Source organism: Rhamphochromis sp. 'chilingali' (assembly GCF_963969265.1).
Source record: "Rhamphochromis sp. 'chilingali' genome assembly, chromosome: 18".
Taxonomy (NCBI): domain Eukaryota; kingdom Metazoa; phylum Chordata; class Actinopteri; order Cichliformes; family Cichlidae; genus Rhamphochromis; species Rhamphochromis sp. 'chilingali'.
The window spans coordinates 13,283,259-13,303,031 of record NC_137945.1 but is presented as its reverse complement, the minus strand read 5'-3'; the positions used below and the strand labels follow the sequence as shown (position 1 = coordinate 13,303,031).

The 19,773-nt window shown below is 40.5% G+C and overlaps 1 protein-coding gene across 4 annotated transcripts in view; it reads left to right on the top strand.

Moving 5' to 3' along the window:
- The first annotated feature begins 3,219 nt into the window (after nucleotides 1–3,219).
- The window catches only part of pou6f2 (POU class 6 homeobox 2), a 92,110-nt gene continuing 75,556 nt past the window's right edge, over nucleotides 3,220–19,773 (top strand). For 2 of the 4 annotated variants that reach the window (XM_080865574.1, XM_080865571.1), the window contains exons 1-2: nucleotides 5,091–5,212; nucleotides 6,039–6,226. In XM_080865574.1, coding sequence (XP_080721700.1) covers nucleotides 6,055–6,226 — 172 coding nt within the window. In that variant the 5' untranslated portion in view covers nucleotides 5,091–5,212; nucleotides 6,039–6,054. Of the gene's footprint in view, nucleotides 3,365–3,429; nucleotides 3,444–5,090; nucleotides 5,213–6,038; nucleotides 6,227–19,773 lie in introns of those variants that run through there. The other 2 variants (XM_080865572.1, XM_080865573.1) reach the window with 2 other exon arrangements.

The window sequence follows — 19,773 nt, the reverse complement described above, 5'->3', positions numbered from 1 at the left end:
ATAATTACTGTCACATGGTGTTTAGCAGTGTTACAGTTGTAGGAAGGAAGCTAAATATGTATATGGGTGCATCTTTACTCTTGATGGTAAAGAATATGAATACTTTGTCCACTTGGTAATAAGCAGTAATTGCATCCAGATTGTGCGTTATTATGATGAGAAATAGCAGCTGAAAGTATTTATTGTGCCTCTTTTTGAAGTAAAATCTGTGGTAGATTTATATACAATTAAAAGTACAGTACTTTTCTGAGGTTGTTTCCTATGCCTGCCTTAATAAAGGAATGTGCATTCACTAATAAAGCAAACACAGTCAGCAAGACTTCCAGTAATAATTAGGCTATTTGTTTTATATATTTGCAGACTTCTCTGAACATGGTGGCTTCGGATATTGGTCGACTCGCCCGGTCCTCCGTCACTCTGCTGACAGCTGCTTGCCTGAGTCCAGATGAATGCCAAAGGTATGATTTGCCTCTTCTTTATTGAGATTGTCTCACACCCCTGTCTTGCCTCATCCATCCTCAGGAGAATCCTAATGCACTGATACCAAGGGGGAATAATTTTTTTTTCTTTACAATCTGCTTAGCAATGATTTATTGATTGCGGCTTCCACCCTCACAGAGAATTACCGATCCTTTTTGGGAAATCAGATTTTCACACCTTTCATGAGTGTGTATGTGGTGCAGGTCTCCAGAGACAGTGTGAGGGGAAACTGACTTTGAGGAGCAGCAGTGTGTGAATCTCTGCGGTGTCGCTCCTCTGCTGCTGCCAGTGGTACGCCCAATGGATGGCCCTGTGATTCTCTGTTTCTCTCTCCATCTCTCTCTCTATAGTTTTGCATTATTTATCACTCGATAAATACAGTATCCAAGCTTGATTTGTTTTCATTCCCTTTCAAACCTCCAAAACATATGCTTTGCCCGCTCTCCCATCATGCAACATGCAAGAGCCCCATCTAAAGTTTAAGCACCTCATGGACAAAAAAGTAAAATAGTAAAAACAACCCTCGCCCTCATAGGAGGAGTCAGATTAGTGCACCGAAAGCTTTGATGCTCCAGAATGTCAGCTCGGTGGATCGATCCAGCAGAAAACACACACACACACACACCTGACCAATCAGAGGCGTCTATCTGTTGTGGACCTGCTGGGCACTGTGGTTTACAAGCTTCAAAGAGCTCCTTTTAATACACTGCTTTGATAGCCCTCAGCCTTCACTGACCCGCCGACCGTCCGCTGGGGAGCGTTTTAGCTTTAGTGGAGGAGAAAGGGATAACTGTTGATCATATTAACGAGCGCGAAAAGAAAAATCATCTCAAGTCTCAGATATTTACACCCCTGACCCCACGAGTCCCGATAACAGTCTGTTAGATCAGCTGCAGATAAAATAATACAAATTGGCTGCATTTTTCCGAGAGTAATTTAACACTATTAACAGCACTTGTTGAGATTTAGATGCACAAAGGCATGAAGTGAAAGCATAGACAGAAGAACAGTTTGGTTAATAACCCTAAGGGGGAGACAAATCATCACCTAACAAACCACATTACACATCTCCATATGCTCGGCCATCACAGCACATCCACATATTCATAAAATATATAATGATCGCTTCAAAAAGTGTCGATACATTATTTCAGTGTAGACATTATATGTTTCATTTAAGGTGGAAAATAAAATGATTTACAAAATGTTAAAGAAACCTTATTTTAATCTTAAAGCAGATGAATACTCGCCGATATCAGGCGTTATTAATCTGAGCGTATGTGTCTGTTTGCATTACACAGGTCCAAAGAAAAATCAGATACTTAAAGTATTTACGTGCCTTTTACATCACTCATAGCAGCAAATGAAGCTGTTGTGTGTGATTTCTCAGAGATTGGAGAACATTTGTCACCTCGGAAAGTCGTGTTAACTTACAGAGCGAGCTGATGGTTTGACGTTACATTAATGTTTAAGGACAAAGAAAGCATGAAAGAGAATTTTGTCTTTCGGGTGGATTATAAACCTCATTCTGTCGTGCGTTTTTCAGAGCAGGCTGGTGTGCTGCAGCCTGTCCCAGGTTGAAATCACCCTGCATATGCCTCCAGTATGTTGGAGATCATTTGAAGCTATTGAACTGTGCTTTAATTCCACACCTAATAATTACTCTAAACATGTTTTAACCTCTTGAATATTCTTCGTAATGCTGCTCAATAAAGTGTTTTGTAATTTTTTAAGTAGCGTGTGCCCATTGTTCAAACATAATATTTAGATTTTATACTTTTCTGGTTCAACTAATCCCAAATAGCTAGGAGAAATTAAAAATGCATCCCAAACAAGAGCTCGGGTCTCAGGAGGTTAAATATTTATATATGTACAAAATTAACCATAGTTGTTAAAGTTTCAACAGACTGTGTGGTTCTTTTGCACTTTTCTTCCACAATGCAACTTTTAAAAAAACAAAGAAGCTTCAGAAGATTACAGAATATTTAATCTCCAGGGTTTTTTCAGTCTCACTTCATAAGGCTGGTTTTGTGAGAGAAAAGATTGTTTTGAGACATGTGGCTGCCACTAATGATCATTTTCATCATCAGTTTATCTCTAATATCTCTAACTTATTTCCTTTAATATTAAAATAATCACTAATTGCAAGGAAATACTGAGTGGTCCCACAGTGGGGTATATTACACGTTCACCTAATAAGTGAAAGAGACCCAGTTTAATCCCAGGAGGAGACACAAACCTCTTTGGTGTTGTGACAGGAAGAGCATCCGGCGTAAAAAGGAGCTACCTGCTGTGGCGACCCCTAGCTTTTTAAATACATGCACATGTTGAACATTTGAAATGTCTCAGAATCTGTGTATAGCAAACAAAAGGATACAATTCTTACATTTAAAAATTCTGATCAGCAAATTTTTGCTGAACTAATCAAACTAATCTACCATCAGACAGCTGCTTTTCAAATGGACTTTCTACCTTTGTTTATGTCATTACACAGTAACTATGTAACATCTTTTTTGTTCAGTTTTAATTTGACACTATTCCTGTTTCTGAAACATCTTCATTTGTTGCTTTTTTCCGCTGTTGATAAGAAAGTAATGCGGTTTTGGAGTCACATATAATTTGGTATACTTTAAAACTACCGGAGATCATTTATTAATATAAAATGATGCCATGACAGTTACACAGGGTGTTATTTATTTATCTTTTCTTTCTTTGTAAACCAGGAGTGTTCACCTTGAGTGTTCGATCACATGCTGAAGACCGCCACCCAGTGACGTCTCACACTGGAACGGCACTGGTAAAACCACCAGCTCTAAGCTTGGATATCTGATGACACTCGGGACGCTCTGCTAACCACCGATTCTCCACCCACTGAGGGCTTTTGGTGAGCGTGAGGCGAAGAGCAGGGCATCAAGTGCTTTTTCTTGTTTCTGCGACCTGTTCCCGAGCCGAGGCCAGACTGGGTGAGGAGACAAACCTTCTCCAGTCTGTCCATGTCTGCTCTTGCCATCAGTAGCTCACGTTATTGCTAATCACAGGTCTCAGAGCTACTTATAATAATGAAGATAATCCGTTACATCCTTAGAAGCAGCAATGCAATTTCTGATGTCAACTTTTTAAATATCCCTTTTTTTATTACGTATTATTGTAACAAGATTAGCGTTATCTCATTACTCACTCAGCTTAAACAAGTTAAAAACATGCACTTTGGTTGGAGTGACTGCAATAAAGCAAAGCTGGCTGTTTTGAAGTAATTAACAGCTGTGTGAGATGGTGAGAGATGTGTTGCCCCCTTATCCTGGAGCCTCAGAGGCCAGGGGAAGATTAGAGCTCTGATCTCATTCCCAGCACTTGTTTGGAGTCTGTCAGGAAGAGAAATGCCAGCATTAGAGAGGTAGCGCCACACTCCTGATATGATGAAATAAGGAGAAAAAGGGAAAGGGAAAAAGATGGAGGGATGGACAGAAAGGACCCTGCCCTTCTCTGAAGTGTCAGTAGCTTGTTTATTCTATTTTTCATCGTAGCTGCTGGGGCAAAGATTCCCATTTTTCCTTTTATTCCCCCCCCCCCCCCCCCCCCCCACCTCCTAACAAAAACCACTGCTCTCATTTTTTATAGGTCTTGCAAACTCTCATGCCCCAGTGAAAATTACATTGTGAAACGGTAGAAATTTCAGGGCTGCCTGTGCTCTCCGCTGTCCCTCTGAGCTTTCAAACAGTCAACAGACTGTGAAGAATAAATAATAAAAAACTATTGATTATTTTGATGACTGCAAGATTCAATTAGGTATTAATTTTGCCCTCCAGTGGACCTATCAAGCAACTCAAAGGAGAGGAGCTAGGAGGTGGAGGTTGGGGGGGTGGACCCACATGCATGCAGAGTGCGGCCAAGCTCAGACAGAGGGGAAAATGTGTTTACCTCGGCGGGCCGAGAGGTGCATTGATGCGCAGTGTCCCACATTTAAGTGCTGCACAAATGAAGCCCTGATGACTAGTGACATTGTTACCGGGGATATGAGTATTGACCAGTCGGCTCACGTTTTTTTAACGACAGCCTAAACTACCCCTATTGATTAACATTTTCATAGATTATCATGTGTCATATCAAAGAGGGCAGATTCTCGTGATGAGCACATTAAAAAGGCCCCTCTGGGTAGGAATTCATTGACCACCCTAATAGACGTTGTGGGGGTTGCTGATGGGTGCAGGGGGCGAGATAAGGCTCACCCTTCTTTTTCTTTTTTTCCTTTTCTGCGCCTGTATGAGCCGCATGGTCACCTGTCCTTTGCTCAGACGTATTTAGGTTGTACTCGATTCATAAATAAGAAAGAAGGCCGTAGTCCTGCTGCTCCGTGTCTGCGCCTCAGAGCCTGAGGTGGGATGAACGCTGTCTGAGGAGCTTTCCAGTGCGAAGACACAAGGAGGAAGGGACAGAGAGGGAGGGAGAGTGTGTGTGTGTGTGTGTGTGTGTGAACAAGAGAGGGAGAGAGAGGGAGGGAGGAGGTGACATCTCCAGGGTTTGTCTTAGGAAGCTACCTCAGGCTTGAACCTGTGGTGGCCATTCAAATGCAGGAAGGTTGAGGAGGCTGCTTCTGGTTCAGTAGAAAGCATGCAATAGCCAGTCCCTGTGCTGTGGTGGTTTTAGCAGGTTTTAGCTGCTGCTTTGACTCTTTTCAACATTTGGACTTTCATTAAACACTTTTTCCCATCTTTTCTGCTGGAGCTTTGTCTTGGTAAGAGAAGTTTTTCCTTTTTAAGAAAGTTTTCCATAAAATGAAAACAAAAAACAGACTTAAATAGGCGCAAGTGCTGCTGCTAAATTATGTATTTTTAGCACACTGTGTATTTTCCTCAGTTTAGGCTAATACTTTAATCGCGTCACGTTGATGCTTCTCATTCTTGTTTTGAAGTGTTGACAAAAGAAAAAGAAAAGATAATAATTGGGATAAAAATTTGGGAACATCGGCGACTTCATCTCTTGTTTAGATCAGGCCTTAAGTTCACGTTGTCCCACTCTGCTGCGCGGTGTCACCCTTAATCTCATCTGTTGTCGCAAACTATGTGAAAATTGATATAATCAGCGGTGTGTACTGTCGCTCATATGTTCCTTTTAGATGTAGAATTAGATTTATTTCATTTATTTATCAGCGCACAGTCCATGGACCTCTTTGTAGACTGCTGTCAGCTTAGTGTTTGCTGAAGATGAGGCACATGTCAGGTAGTAATGAGCCCTTGGAGATGGATGTATCACTGTTTTAGGACTGCAGGGTATAATGGCAAAGCCACGCGATCCGTAACAGTTCTTCACCAGGCAGCAGCCGGCAGTATCAGCGGGGTAGCACCAGCCTCAGATAAAAGAGAGAGCTGGAGAGGGAGGGAGCAGGAGAGAGAGGGAGAGTGATGAGTGAGCCATAGAAAGGAGAAGCTGGGTAGAGAGAGAGTGAGTAGAGGCATAGAGAAGGAGCCGGTGAGGGTGAGACCACGAAGCACATCTAACCAGGGGCATTTTCTCTTTTTTTCCCCCCCCCTCTCCTCCCTGTTTCCCACCTGGGCTTTCAGCTCCCTCCAGGATCCGATGATTACAGGGCAGCTGAGCAAGCCGCTGCTCTCCCTGCGCAGCGACATGAGCGTGGCAGAACTCCGGGCGGACGACAAAGCGGCCACCCCAGACAGCGATCTGAACGACGAGCCCCTGCTCCTGCCCTCCGAGGCCACGGACAGAGAGGGCACTCCCAACAAGCTTTACGGTAAGTCAACTTACACCTCACGTCCGTCCGTTCTCCTCCACAAAGCTGCTGGATGAGGTCTGGGTGAGAACTGGTACAAGCAGAGGGCTTCCAGTGCTGGGACAGGTGTCAGCAGCGGCAAACTAAGTGCAGCAACGAGCAAGTGCTTAGATTTGTTAATGGTTAAATTAGTGTTAATAGAATTCATTCACCTACAGACTTCAGAAAATGTGCACAAGTATTTAAGCTGCAGTATATTTTTATTTTATTGCATGTTAGTCCTGAATAAGTTATGATTGGAGGGAAAAAGTATTTAATATTGTTGTGTATTTTATGAAAGCAGCATTTTATGGGTCTCTTCTATTATAAAGTCAATTAAAAAGTTGATCTCAAACTGACTAATTTTTTCCAGTTAGAATATTTTTTGCTTTCACTCCAACTTCACATCTCTGAGAGTGTCTGATAATGTAATACAGTTCATCTTTAATCTAAATGGAGAAACTCTTGATTATTTATAATTTAAACAATGATGAATTTTATGCAACTGATCCTAATTATAACATGCATTCTTCCCAAAATTATTGTATTAATTCTTAGCACATCACATATAAAATCTAGCATCTGCATAATTGCTGAGACCTCTATTTTTTTTAATGCTGCTTGTTTTTAGTCTAGAAGTTGGGAATTGTGTTCAAAATTAGACAATTTCTCAGTCAGCATGCTCATTATTTCTGCAGTTATCTCATTAATTGAGTGTTGAGACTGTTTGGGCTGTGTTTAGATAAGTGTGTGCTTTTAAAAAAAAAACTCAATCACCAAGCCTCGTCATAAATCAATAAGCATAATGACAGAAATAATCATTTTAGCTAGTTTTCTAATTATAATTTGTAATGAAAAAATGAAAATTAGCTCTAAACGTTTGTTTTTCATCATTGCTTTTATTATCTGAATATTTGAAGATCTATTATTATTTTTTCTGTCACACAGAGGCAAATTGAGATTACAGAATTCAATGAGAATTATGTACTTTTATCCATATTTGTGAGTTTTATCCATCTTCACATATTAAATTATTATATTATGGAGTTTATTTATTCTGCTTGATTCTTTTTTTGCAAAAGACCTTTTAAAATGTTCTAGAAAGACATCTGAAGGATTTAAAAAGCTGATTATGTCATCATCTTAGCATTTGACCTTTTTATCTTTATTTTAATATTAGTTTATTATATTCTTTCTTTTTCCTTTTTCTTGATGTGGAAGAAAGCAAGTGACAAAATTCTCCTCTAATGGCTTCAGATGTTGGCACTGAATATGTATTCAAACTTCTCCTCAGCTTTTGATGGTCTGGAAGTTAGGCTGTCTCTGTATTTGTGGAAGTGGGTTTTGTGTGTGAGTGATTTTGATATGTAATTGCTTTTTCTGGTGCAGTAAACAGTGCAACTTTTTTTAATAAGAGGCGTTAATATGTTGAATATGTGCGTCTCTATCTGAATGTGTGTGTGTGAGTGTTGGAGGGGGGTGTGGAAGAAAGTATAGCAGCATGCCTATAGAGTGATGTGGCCAAATATTTGTGAATGAAGCAAAATATGAATTTAGAGGAGGGCGAGCCAAATTTTACTCTCAGACCCAATCTGAGAGAGTTCGGTTGTCTTTTAAATCCTTATTTCAAGAATAACCCGAGGCTAGTCTTCTAAACAAGGACTGCGTTCTGCAGGATTTGTCTCAAAAGTGTTGCAATTTGGTTTAATAAGCATCAAGTTTCTCCTTTTTTCTTCCTTTCTGATCAGTTCTGAGTCCTCTCACTGCTTTTTATTTGTCTTTTTCTCTCACGTGTGTACACCAAAATATAAGCAGATGCATTGCTAGTTTTTTTTTTTATATATTTATTTGATGCTATTAATTTGCTTTGTTAATGGAGCAAATGCTTAGAAAAACATGCATAGATCCAGTAATTCCTGGAGCACTGCTTGATGTTTGCTGACGGTCTGTCATCATCGGACATGTGTCTAGTCGGAGCCGCTCTTCTTTAACTTGTGAATTTCGAGGAGACGTTTCCTCTCTGCCCGGTGGCAGAGCCCTGGGCTGTGCCAGCAGCAGGTTGAGTTTGGGAACCGCTGCCCACACGACCTGTCAGGGAATGGCGAGGAGAAGTGGCGTAGTCATGTCCTCTGCTGTGAGGGAGAAAGTGGAAAGAGTGGGGGTGAGGGTAGGGGTGAGGGGTTGGAGAGGAAGAAGAGAATCAGCATCTTTCTTTCTTGAAACGCTTCAGGACTGAAAAGGAAAGGCATGGTGTGGTGGTAATTTATGCTCCTGCAAATGTAACTTTTTGGTATTTTTTAGTTTTTAAGTAATTCTTTTTTGGTATTTGCCATTAAGATTCATAACAACATCTCTGATGCTTCTCCCAAGTCATCTTAGTCTAACACGTGTGCCCAGAAAGGTTTAAATAAACTAGACTGTTTAACTTAATTCCTTAAAAGGTGACAAATTTGACCAATTTTGAGTGGATGAATAGTTTAAAGAGAGAAAGATCTTCACCAGTGATTAACAACTACAGCTTTTGTTGTCATTATGAGCTACATTTGCTTATACCCGTGTTTGCAGGGAACTCTCGTGGCTGCAGAGAGATTGTATTATGTATTATGTATTATGATTATAAATGCTCCAACCTTGAGACAGGCCTTTAAACTCAGCCTTATATTTTCCAATGCTTTTCTTTATGTGTTTCAACTCTGTGTGGCGAGGAAGCGAGATAATGGCATACTTTCATTCCTCACATTCACAAGAAGAAAATACGACTTTGTTCTGTTTTACGCCTCTTATTTTGAAAAAATCCCTGACAGAATTGCTCCAGTTTTTTGATTGACAGACGTGCACGAATAGACGGCGCACTAATAGTTTCAAGGGAATGTAAATCATGTTGAGACTTCATTTGTTCCCCTGTAATTTAACCGAGTCTTTCGATTCATGATTCAAACAGTTTGAAATATAGTGACAGACTCCAGGTTATACAAGATGTTTTTTTTGTTTGTTTGCTGTTTTTTGGGGGGGTGGGGGTGGGGGGAGGACTGTTGATAGCAAACAGCTTTTGCTGAGTATCAATATTAATGAGCGTCTGCACTAAGATGTGGTTACATGTGCCATTTATGTGTTTTTATATTTGTAAGGACGACAAAAAGCTAACTTTTCTTTCCCGTAGGCCTCGTGTATGACTTTTTCATTGTAGCCTTAATAGTGTTTAAAAGAGTTTGTGCCAGAAGAAGTCAGGGGGAGACAATGACAGTAGCGGTCATGTTTGTCTACAGTAAATTGTCCATCTTCTACACCCACCACATGCTTACTGCAGTTGTGAAAGGGTCGTTCTCCTCCTAAAAGCTTGCCTGTGCAAATAGTCTTCCACTTCAGGTAACAGGGGCTACGAGGCACCACAAACATCCTGCTGCCTTGTATTTATTCCAAGTAGAAGTGGACATTAGGTGGGAAAGCTGTGGTTAGTAGGGCAAGCAATCTTTTTTTTTTTTCCAGAGGACGAGATGGTGTTGGATGCGTACAGTTTCTGTCTTCTCTTCTCAAGCAAATCTCCCCCTTTCAGACATCAACAGACAAGATAATAAGACACTCAGAGCACAATTCGGTATTATATTCAGCAACCAAAGGCTCATCTCTTGTCAGTTTGCATTTACTCTCCCAAGGATGTGACGCTTCTATCATCATGCTGTCAAAGAGAGCCAGGCTGGAACGACAGGAGCACTCATTTCATACACTTACTGTCTACATGAAATGGTCTGCACTTATACGGATTCTGGCAAAATGGTGGAACATTTTCACAAAGGTCACCTAGAGGCACGCCCCCCTCCCCAAAAGAACAAAACGAATCTTCATTGATTCCCAGCGCTGGAGGTCATTCGGAACAGAAAGTCCAACCCGAACGGTACGTCTGCTGTAACGCTCCAGCGTGCTGTTGGGTGTTTTCGTTCCCATCTATAATCAGATTGGACTCTGGATTACTGATGCTAATTTCATCTGGACTAAAGTCCGACCACTAGTGGACTTTTGAAAAATGTGATTTTCATAGAAACATTTCTTTAAATGTATATTGAGAAAGGAAAATTATAGTATACTTCAGTATACTTTAGTTAGACAGTGGCATTGTTGGATAACTAGAATCAGCAAATCTGTGATAAATCACTTGGGCTCTATTCTGTACAGTTTAACACTTATACTCAAAAACATCAACCAAAACAAAACAGTCTCAGCTAACTGAAAGAGGTCCAATCTGCTCGATTAACAACACTGGCCATCATAACTGAGGGTAACCTTCTTATGTTAAAAAAGACTTTAATAAGGTCAGTGTGAAGCAGCCTATAGTCAAGTGTTGATCCCAGCAAGGGATGATTTAGGAATAATCCCAAACTAGAGTAGGGAATTCACATCCAGCTTGGTTATGGTTGCAGCTGTTGCTGCTACTTGCAGACACAGGAAACACAGGAAGTTGTTACTTTGTCTTATAAAACATACTGAACGGTGCCATTTCTGATATGTTCACTTTTAAAGTAAAAAGGAAGAACATCGTAATTTCTCCTTGAGATGTTTTCCCATTCTAGTCGCTGAGCTGTAATTTGGACGCCTATTTCCAAAAATAACATTTACACTTTAAAAAAAAATGAAGCCACACTCGAAGCTTCTTTGACAGGGCGTCAAGTCAGGTAGGAGGCAAATATGAGTAAACATTTAGTAAATGCAATGAAATTAAATTAAGCATGAAAATATTTTAAAAAGGATTTTTTACTTCCGGAACACTTTTTCTGCTTATTTACAGCATCACAGGTAAACATATCGATTTGATGTAATTTCATTTTAACTACTTTTTAAAGAATTTTAATGTATCTGTTATCTCCAAGAAACTCAAAGAAAGCATCTCACAGTTCTCTGATTCATGTTTTCCATCCATAGAGCCCCTCAGACAAATCTAATTTGAATCCAGGAAAGAAATCATATCCACTGATTATTGATTTGTGTCATTACAGATATTGTAGTACTCCTATTTTAATCACATTTTGCAAACCAAAGGTTTCATCAGATTTTCTCTTTAACCTTTTCATGATGTTAGCTTCACATATTTTGAGTTTGACGATATTTTACCCCAAATTCATAATTTTACTTGATTGTTAAATGCTTGTAATTGTCACTGAAATTGAAGTTGGCATTTTGAAATGTATTTTAGGTCCTTTTGATGGAAAAGTGTTTCTCAGTGTAGTGGACATGTGAAAATATGACAATTAAAACGAATAAATAGCGAGCAGAGGTGAATCCTCTTCAAGAATTCTTAGAAAACAACCCAGAATAATGTTTTCAGCTGGATTTGTAGATTGGACCTTGTTTCTCTGAATGCTTCCATACTTGGTGATAGATATATTTTGCAGCTATGAGACAAAACAACTGTGTTGTGTAAAAAAATCTCTTTCATGCACACATATAATCGCACAAAGGGGCGTGCACAAGCGCACACTGCTCGAGGCACGGGTTCTTATTATTTTTGTGTAATCAGCTTAGCGAGCGGGATGCATGGTGTGAAAGGCAGCTTGCTGATGCAGAGAGCCTCGTAACGTTGTGTGGTGAGGTTAAGTAATAAAGTGGCGCAAACCCGCCGTTGAATGGGCCACGCTGAGTAAATAAGAGTGGATAAAGGAGGCCGACAGGGAACAAGTCTCTCCCCGGGAGGTGGATCTCATTATGGGGATTTCAGCTGTCTGCGCAAACTCTAAAACAAGCTTAATGCATGCCTGTAAAGCAGGTGTAATACATTGGCTAATGTGCCCGCAGAGCCCGTGGCTAGCGCAACACAATCAGTGCATGGCGAGGAGGACAGGGAGGGAGGATGAGCGCAAGGCGGACTTCTTGTTTTTGCTACGAGCAGCAGCAAAGGTCATCACGTTTCTGATGCTTGTTTATGCAGAAATGACTTTGAGCAAAATGTAGAACTTCAAAATATCTGCCAGTTTAATTCTTCCCCATTCTTTGTTGGCTTAAAGTTGAGAAGATTGACTAGATTACAAGATCTATAGGTGGGCATCTGGGGAGAAAACAAATTGAATTTGAGTATGCATTTATTTTAGTTATCCACATTCTTTAAGTTGGCAAATAATTTTCAAAAAAACAAAACAAACCATGCATATGTTGCATCCACTCCATAACCAATATCTCTAAGCCTTTCATGTAGAGCTAACAAAGAGGCATCACATCTCCTGGCACGGACACGGTTTGTGTTGTTGAGATGTAATTGAAGCTGCAAGGGTCACATTTTCGGAATAGAAATTACAGTCTTGTCTTTGACTTGTGTGGCGTGAACTAGAGATGCATCCCAGAGCCCCTGTGTCCTTCACAAGCCTTTATTATTTATAACGCTCGCTCTTTGAGCAATGACCAGTACTAATGCATAACCTTCTGTCCTTCTGGCTGATTCGCTTCCTTTGAAACCAAAGATTGAGGCAGGAGAAGTGGGTGTATGGTGGATGAGGCAGGGGTGTGGGCGGGCGAAGGGGGAGAGCTAGTATAGGGCAGTGGAGATCCAGGCTATCGAGAAGTTATTATGTTTTTTTTCCTTTATATCTGAGGATGAGGAATAACACTGTGATGCTTCTTTCCTCCAGAACAGAGTTATGGACTTCAAAGCAATACTATTTCCTGACATCCCTCCTTCCACTATTTGTCTGCTCCACCAGAATAATGTGCTGGGAGTGGTGGGCTGGGGTGGGGTGCCTTTTAGCTGTATGATTATTTGCTTGTTTCCACCTGTACCCACTCAGCTCTGTAAATATGGCCACAACAGGGCAATACAGTAAGAACTAATACTTTGGCCAGATAAACTCATTTCTAGATAAACTCCGTTTAGCTCAGGTTCAGTGGAGGTAAGATATACTTTTGTGCAGCCCGTATCACCTGATGTTATCCTGTGGTGATTGAGCCTGTGCTGCAGCGCTGCTGTGATCCATTGTTATTATACCTCTATGACAGAAGAAACGGGTGAGGAGTGGGGGAGGAGGAGAGGAGGCATTGAGGGGCAAGGGGTAGAAAGTGGGACACAGGCAGCATTAGCGCCAGATAGCCTGGGGGGCCGAGGCTGATGGGTCAGGCATGACATGTGGGTGTCTAGCCCCCCACACGTGCACACACAACTCATACACACCACGCTGGATTGGGCTCGCACCCCACCGGCTACTTCTATATGTCCTGCAGTTTACCAGATGCAGGTTTAAAAAAACAAAAGCCTCCTCTTAACCCGATCGTAGTGTGAAGATACAAGTTTGAAGCTCTTTAAGTGGGATGCATCAAAGTTTTTGTTATTTACTGCCCTCAGTTTACTTTAAAGTCAAAGACAAGGCTGCAGCTAAAAGTTGCTTCCAGTTGCTAATTTATTGGTGTAAAATCATCAGCAAATAGTAAAAAAGGAGTCATCACAGAAATTAAGGTTTAAATCTCTTGTTTTGTTCAACCAGTGACTTAAAATCCAGATTTATTCGTTTCACATGATAAAAAAAACAAAGAGAAGCTGAAATAGTTTGCAATAAACAGCTCAAGTCTCTATTTATTTATTGCAATTTTTTTGCTTTAAAATGTTTTTAGCTTTACTTTAAGAGCTGTAGGTTTACTATGTGGGTTTGTCTATAAAAACAAAGTAGAGTGGTATGATACTGAGTGCAAGGAAGGCCTTTTTTCATCACTGGCTTGCAGGCTGCAGGCGGGAGAATCCTATTTACAGCAAATATCATTTAAGTAATTTAAGAGGAGGAGCAATAGTGAAGCAGGCATCTCCTAAAAGGCTTACAGCTCTCTAAGACTAGTCTTCATCGCAGCGTCCCTCCTTTACTGATGGCCTTAAAAGGATGAAGAATAATTTAGATTGTTATTTGCCTCTTTCAACCCTGAGCTAATCAGGTTGACATTGCTTTGGGAATGAGGAGGACGCTCCATAACAGATGTGCTCATGTGCAAAGTGTCCCAAGTCCCCTGTGAGGATGCAACACAAAAGCCCTCTTTTCCCCTTCTTTTTCTTCTCCTCCTCCTCCTCCTCTTCCCTTCTCCTGCTTCCTCTCGTCATCACACCATCTCTCCTTCTTGACCTTTGAAATGGGCATTGCCTCTTCTCACCAATTTACCTCCCTCTGGTCCCTCTTGTGCTTGTGCCGCTTCCATCCCCACTCCAGCATCAAGGAAGAGACAGGTAAGAGCCGAAGCAGAGCACTCTCATGTCAGAGAGCCTTTTGGTGAAGACCTGTGGCCATGAGTGAGAGCGTAAGTGTTGGCGCACATGACCCTCGCTGCTTTAAGCATTGTTTACATGCATATTCCTCACCCGTTCATCACAAACTGCAGGCTTTCTTCTACAAACTGAAGTGCACTGTTTTCTGTTGTTTTCATACATAACCTGTCGCCTTCGTTTTTCATCCACTTCCTCTTTGTCTGTCCTTTGAGATCTTCCTCATCTGCTTCTGGCTTAAACATGGCCTCAGAACAAGTCGCAGAACTGCTGAGGTGTAAAATCCTTTCTGTTTGGCACCACCTCCGACGTAATTCCCTAACTCCATAATTCCACTTTGTGCCAGAATAACGAATGAGGTAGATTTTTTTTCTCCCCTGTAAGGTCTCCGCCCTTGCGCGATGAGGAATCAGGCTTTAATGCGGGAGGCCCGGAGAGATTGCCGTGGCCTCTTCTCCCTCTTGCCCCTCGCTGTGCTCTTAATTAAGGAAATGACAGCTCTCCTAGCGGCAGCAGTAGCCATAATGTAGCTAATAGTGTTACCGGCAGACACTCAAAAGTCAGTCCCTGGTGATTTTCTATCCCCAGAAACACTATTGACCTATCCCTTGCAGCTTCTCCACCCCAGCCTCTAAACAGAGTATTACTTCCCTGCAGGTCCAGAGGGAGCCATCTGACTAAGAGCACCTGGAGTTATTGGCAGAAGATTATGCCCTGTGTTATTGTTGAGGGCTTTGGTGGGAGTAATGAAACACTGAGCTAAATCACTGGTGATTTTGGCTCTCTTGCATTCTACAAGGAGTTAAGTAAATCACTATAAAGCTCGCACTGCATATTACAGGCTGCTCTCTTCTATAAAGCACTGTGCCTTGGGTGTAACATTACTTTTTAGACTTTATTCCACGCTGCTTGAGATAGAAAAATGAAAGTGAAATGGTCTGTCTCTCTCGGCTCTCAGCGCAATGCCACATCAACTTTCCAAGTGGTATTAACAAAATCAATGGTCAAACAATCTGGGACAATTGGTTGTGTATTGATGGAATTAAACCTTGTGTATGATGTGGCTTGTTGTCTATTCGCGCTCATCCTTTACGCTCCGACAGCCCGCATATCCCCGTCCAACATAAATGCTCCAAGTCAGCAGCGCAACACACTTTTGATGATGAAAACCGTATTATAGTGTCGCGTGTTGTCGCAGCGCCGCAGCAGCTCCGCTCAGCAAACAATTAAGGACATAATTAACTTTTAATCTTCACTCTTTTTTTTTTTTTTTTTTTTTTTAAATGTGAAATTATTTTCCATGGATTAGATTTCAGTGGAAAAATGATTGACAACATCTTAATAGCAAACACACGCACTCAGCCAGACATTTTCAAAAGGACCATTATAAAAATGGGGGCCGGCTATTCATTCTGAAGAGCCTGAATCGTTACCGGGCCTCTCGTACATTTGACAACTTACATAATGCATTTCCACTAAAATAGCTTAAGTGTTAAAGCTTCTTTTATGGGCAAAAATTGATTCATAAATGCACTGAGGCGAAAGCTAACGTGAACACAAAGCTTTCAATAACACCCACTTTATACAGACTGTCAATGTGTGAAGCGGTTGCATTAGACAAGGTGGCGTGCTGATTGCTTTATGAAATCCAGGCTAATTGTTTTGTGGTGCAGTCCTTGGGGCTCGCTGCATTAAGACAGGCCGAATGAAGTCAAATAAATATAGCTCTTTGCCCCCCCACCACCCTCCCTCCCTCAGCACCCACGTAGCCCTGAGAGGCCTTCTGCCTTGTGTGGCATTGAAAGTCACTCTCCAGTGGCCACTTTGGTGATCAATGAGAGAGAATTTATATAGTGGTGGATATTGGCAATATTTCCATGGCATAACTCACATCCAGCTGCACTCAGTGCTCTGTAAGAAACATAATTATTCCGCTTACATTTTTTTAAAAGAGCGAATTTGCTCTGATGTTCCCGTCATGTCACCGTCAGAAAGAGTTTGAATTTAATAAAGACTGCTTCGTGTAAGCAGTCAAGGCCACGAAGCCATGCATGTATGTACATTTGTGGGCTAAAGGGTGCTTTTGTTCCTCCAGATGAAGCTGTATTTTAAAGGCACTTTGCGCAGTTACAACGGCAATTAAAACTGCTTAGGAATTCATAAAGTAAAAAAGGAGATGTACCCTGAATGTCCTAGATAAATGTAAAGCTATGCTGAATGCACGACGCTTGTTCTTTCATCCGTTTGGCCTCTTCTTTCATCTCTCCTCACATCAATACATCCATTCATTCCATTTTATCCATTGTGTGACCTGTGTATAATCACGGCATCAAAGGCGTTTCTTTTCAGTAAAGGTTTGATCGAGATATACTCTATTTTTCCTCTTCTGTATGCAGCATTAGTCTCCATCTGGAAATACATTTAAGAATCATTCACGTTGGACAAGAAGATTTTTTAAATTTATTTATTTATTTATTTTAGGGAAAGAAAATCCAAACGTGTACGTGAGATTTTAGTAATAAAGAAGAATTGAAGATTGACTCCCCGGGTATTTCTTCTGTCAGCTATTTAATTTAGTTAAAGAAATTACACAAATCCTTTGGGGGGAGATGTGCATGTGTATTTATTTATTATCGATTTCTTCCCCAGCGATAAACATGTTAACGTTACAGATATTTGCAAGGGGGATGAAGCTTTCTAAGTTATTGTGAAATGATGCAATGAAAGGCATCAACGAATCGTTATTCATTAAGTCTCCCGCACTGTTTATCAGATAGAATCTATTATTCACAACCAGTATCTTAACTACAGTCATCAGCCCCACTCTCTGGAGCTTATAGGTGATTTTATAAAGTGTTGTTCTTTCATTATTAGATGAATATCCTCATTTTGCTAATTGACTTTGTTATGATGGTAATTGGATAATTCACTGGCGGAGAAGTTGCTCAGTAGCACTACTGGGTGTGTTATTGTTATCACAGCGTGGCAGCTGCATTTAGAGAATTGCTTTGAGATGCTTGGAAAGTTTGAGTTGCAGTAAATGAAAATAAGGCCGTTTCAAGTCTAGAGGAAGGAAAATTGCTTTCATTTGATAAGGTTCAAACTGAGAATTAACTGCTTGGAGACAATACGGCTAATGACATCCAGTGCAACAATTTATGGTCCTGTAATATTTATTCTCTGCTTTTCCAAATAAATAACAGCAGATTATGACGGCTTTTGTAGTATCTCTGCTTTTTATTGACTGTAATACAGCCACAAAGTATTTCCTGTATGTTCAGACTGATCTTAATTCCAGATACTGAGTGCACAGGGTGGGGCCGGGCACAGCATGATCTGTAATGGGTGAAATAATTGGTGAAAAGAGACTGGCTTGTCAAAAAAGCCACTGCGTCGCGAGGTTGATAAGCGAGAGGATGTGGACCTTTATCGGGAAGCAGGGCCAGCCAGCCAGAGGTAGAAACCAGCTAGAAAAGCAGGCTCCCCCTTGGGCTTTCACATCAACCATCAAATGCTTGAGGTTCATTTGTTGGGTCATGCCATTCACCAATTATTTGGATTTTATGCAAAGATGAAATGATTTTAGTTGGCGGAGGAGAGTTTTAAAATGTACTGCATAAATATACTTGACAGGCAATAAGATCTTGCTGGCAAGGCTATTGAACAGTACGTTTTGTATGAGGCTTTTATAAAAGTACTAGAAACCACTGCATGCCCAGTATATTTAACAAAAAACTAAAGGCCGTGAATAAAAAGACACAATGCATCAGGGATGTATTCTTTATTTAAAAGCTGTGATATTCCATTGAAGAAAATCAATTTTTGGAGTGGAAATGTGATTAATTTTTTTTTTTTCAATTCATTGCCGACATTGTGCAGTTTAACAAGGTTTTGTGGCTTTCAAAACCATTTCCACATGATTGGTTTGATTTCATCTACCGTTATATTCAGGGGAAGACTTGTTTTATGAGGAATAAAGTGCATTTAAAGAGATGTGTTAACTTTTTGGGAGGCCTTTTGTATCTTACATTCAAAACATGGTCGGGTTTATTAAATTCCACATGACATGTAACCTCTTTTTGTGTACATCTGAAATAAGTAAGTCAGTTTTATTGTGCCTGTAAATTTACTTGGTAACTATGAGTAATAGAAGTATGAAAATCTTTCAATTTTAAAGCTCATCAAAAAAACAGGAACATTTTAGTCTATTGAGAGTCTACAAAAAAAAGTATTTTTCTTTCTTTCCACCACAGGTTGTCCAGTCCAGTAGCATTGCAACATATTCAACACATAGTTCAGCTTTCAGATGTTGGTTAAATTATGCAGACACACAGCTCTTAAGTCTGTTTAAGGATCAGCAGAATAGCAAGACTCATTCAGTTTTCTCATAACAAACAACAGCTGCTAGCATGGCAATATCAGAATATCAGATTTTCTCTTGTAGCCAAAAGACTGCATGAAAACAACATTTTCCTCAGATGAGTCACCTTTAATGTTGTTTATTGTCTATTTGCTTTCATTTCTGCAAGTGATTCACACTCATAATACGAGTGTAGGGAGAGATTCTGTGAGTATAACAGTGCATAAGAGCAATAATTATCATAACTGTATTGTTAACATCAAATCACCATTTAATTTTCTAATATCATGGTTATTGTCACTTCTGGTATAACACAAGCCCGCTGACTGATGCCTGTCCAGAGAAATATGACACATTTGTGGACAAATTGACAAAGTGTCTACGACCCTCAAAGTTAAACGGTCTCTTTTGGGGTGGAGATACAAGTTTTATATTGTCTAGCCAATAAAAAGAGGCAAAACTGGAAGTGACAGATTTTAAAATGTTTAGATTTTCTTTGGGAGAGGATTAGATGCTCAGGTTAAGTGTTTTGGAGACAAAGTTAGAGACAGAGGATTCATGGATGTAGGGAAGGAGTACATGCAGAGAGTTGATGTGACCGAAGGCGATGCTTGGGATATAGAGAGATGGAGGCAAAGGGAAAGGGAGCAGCCAAATGAAGAAGAAGATCCAATGAGATGTCAAGATGAAGAAAAATATCATTTTCACAGGAAACATGAAGCAGGTGGTCAATGTTTGGTTTGCGGGGCTCTAAATGACCTTCAAACCAGCCAGCTAGCAAAACCTGGTTGCTTTGGAAGCATGGTAGCTGTCTCTCATGGTACCATGGCTGCTGGCTCGGTCCAGGATTTGTTCAAAAAACAGCAGTTTACCCGCAACATCCTGAGTGCAAATGAAATATATAAAATCAAAAGTTTATTTATTCAAAAGATTATTCTTTAAGAAAAATAT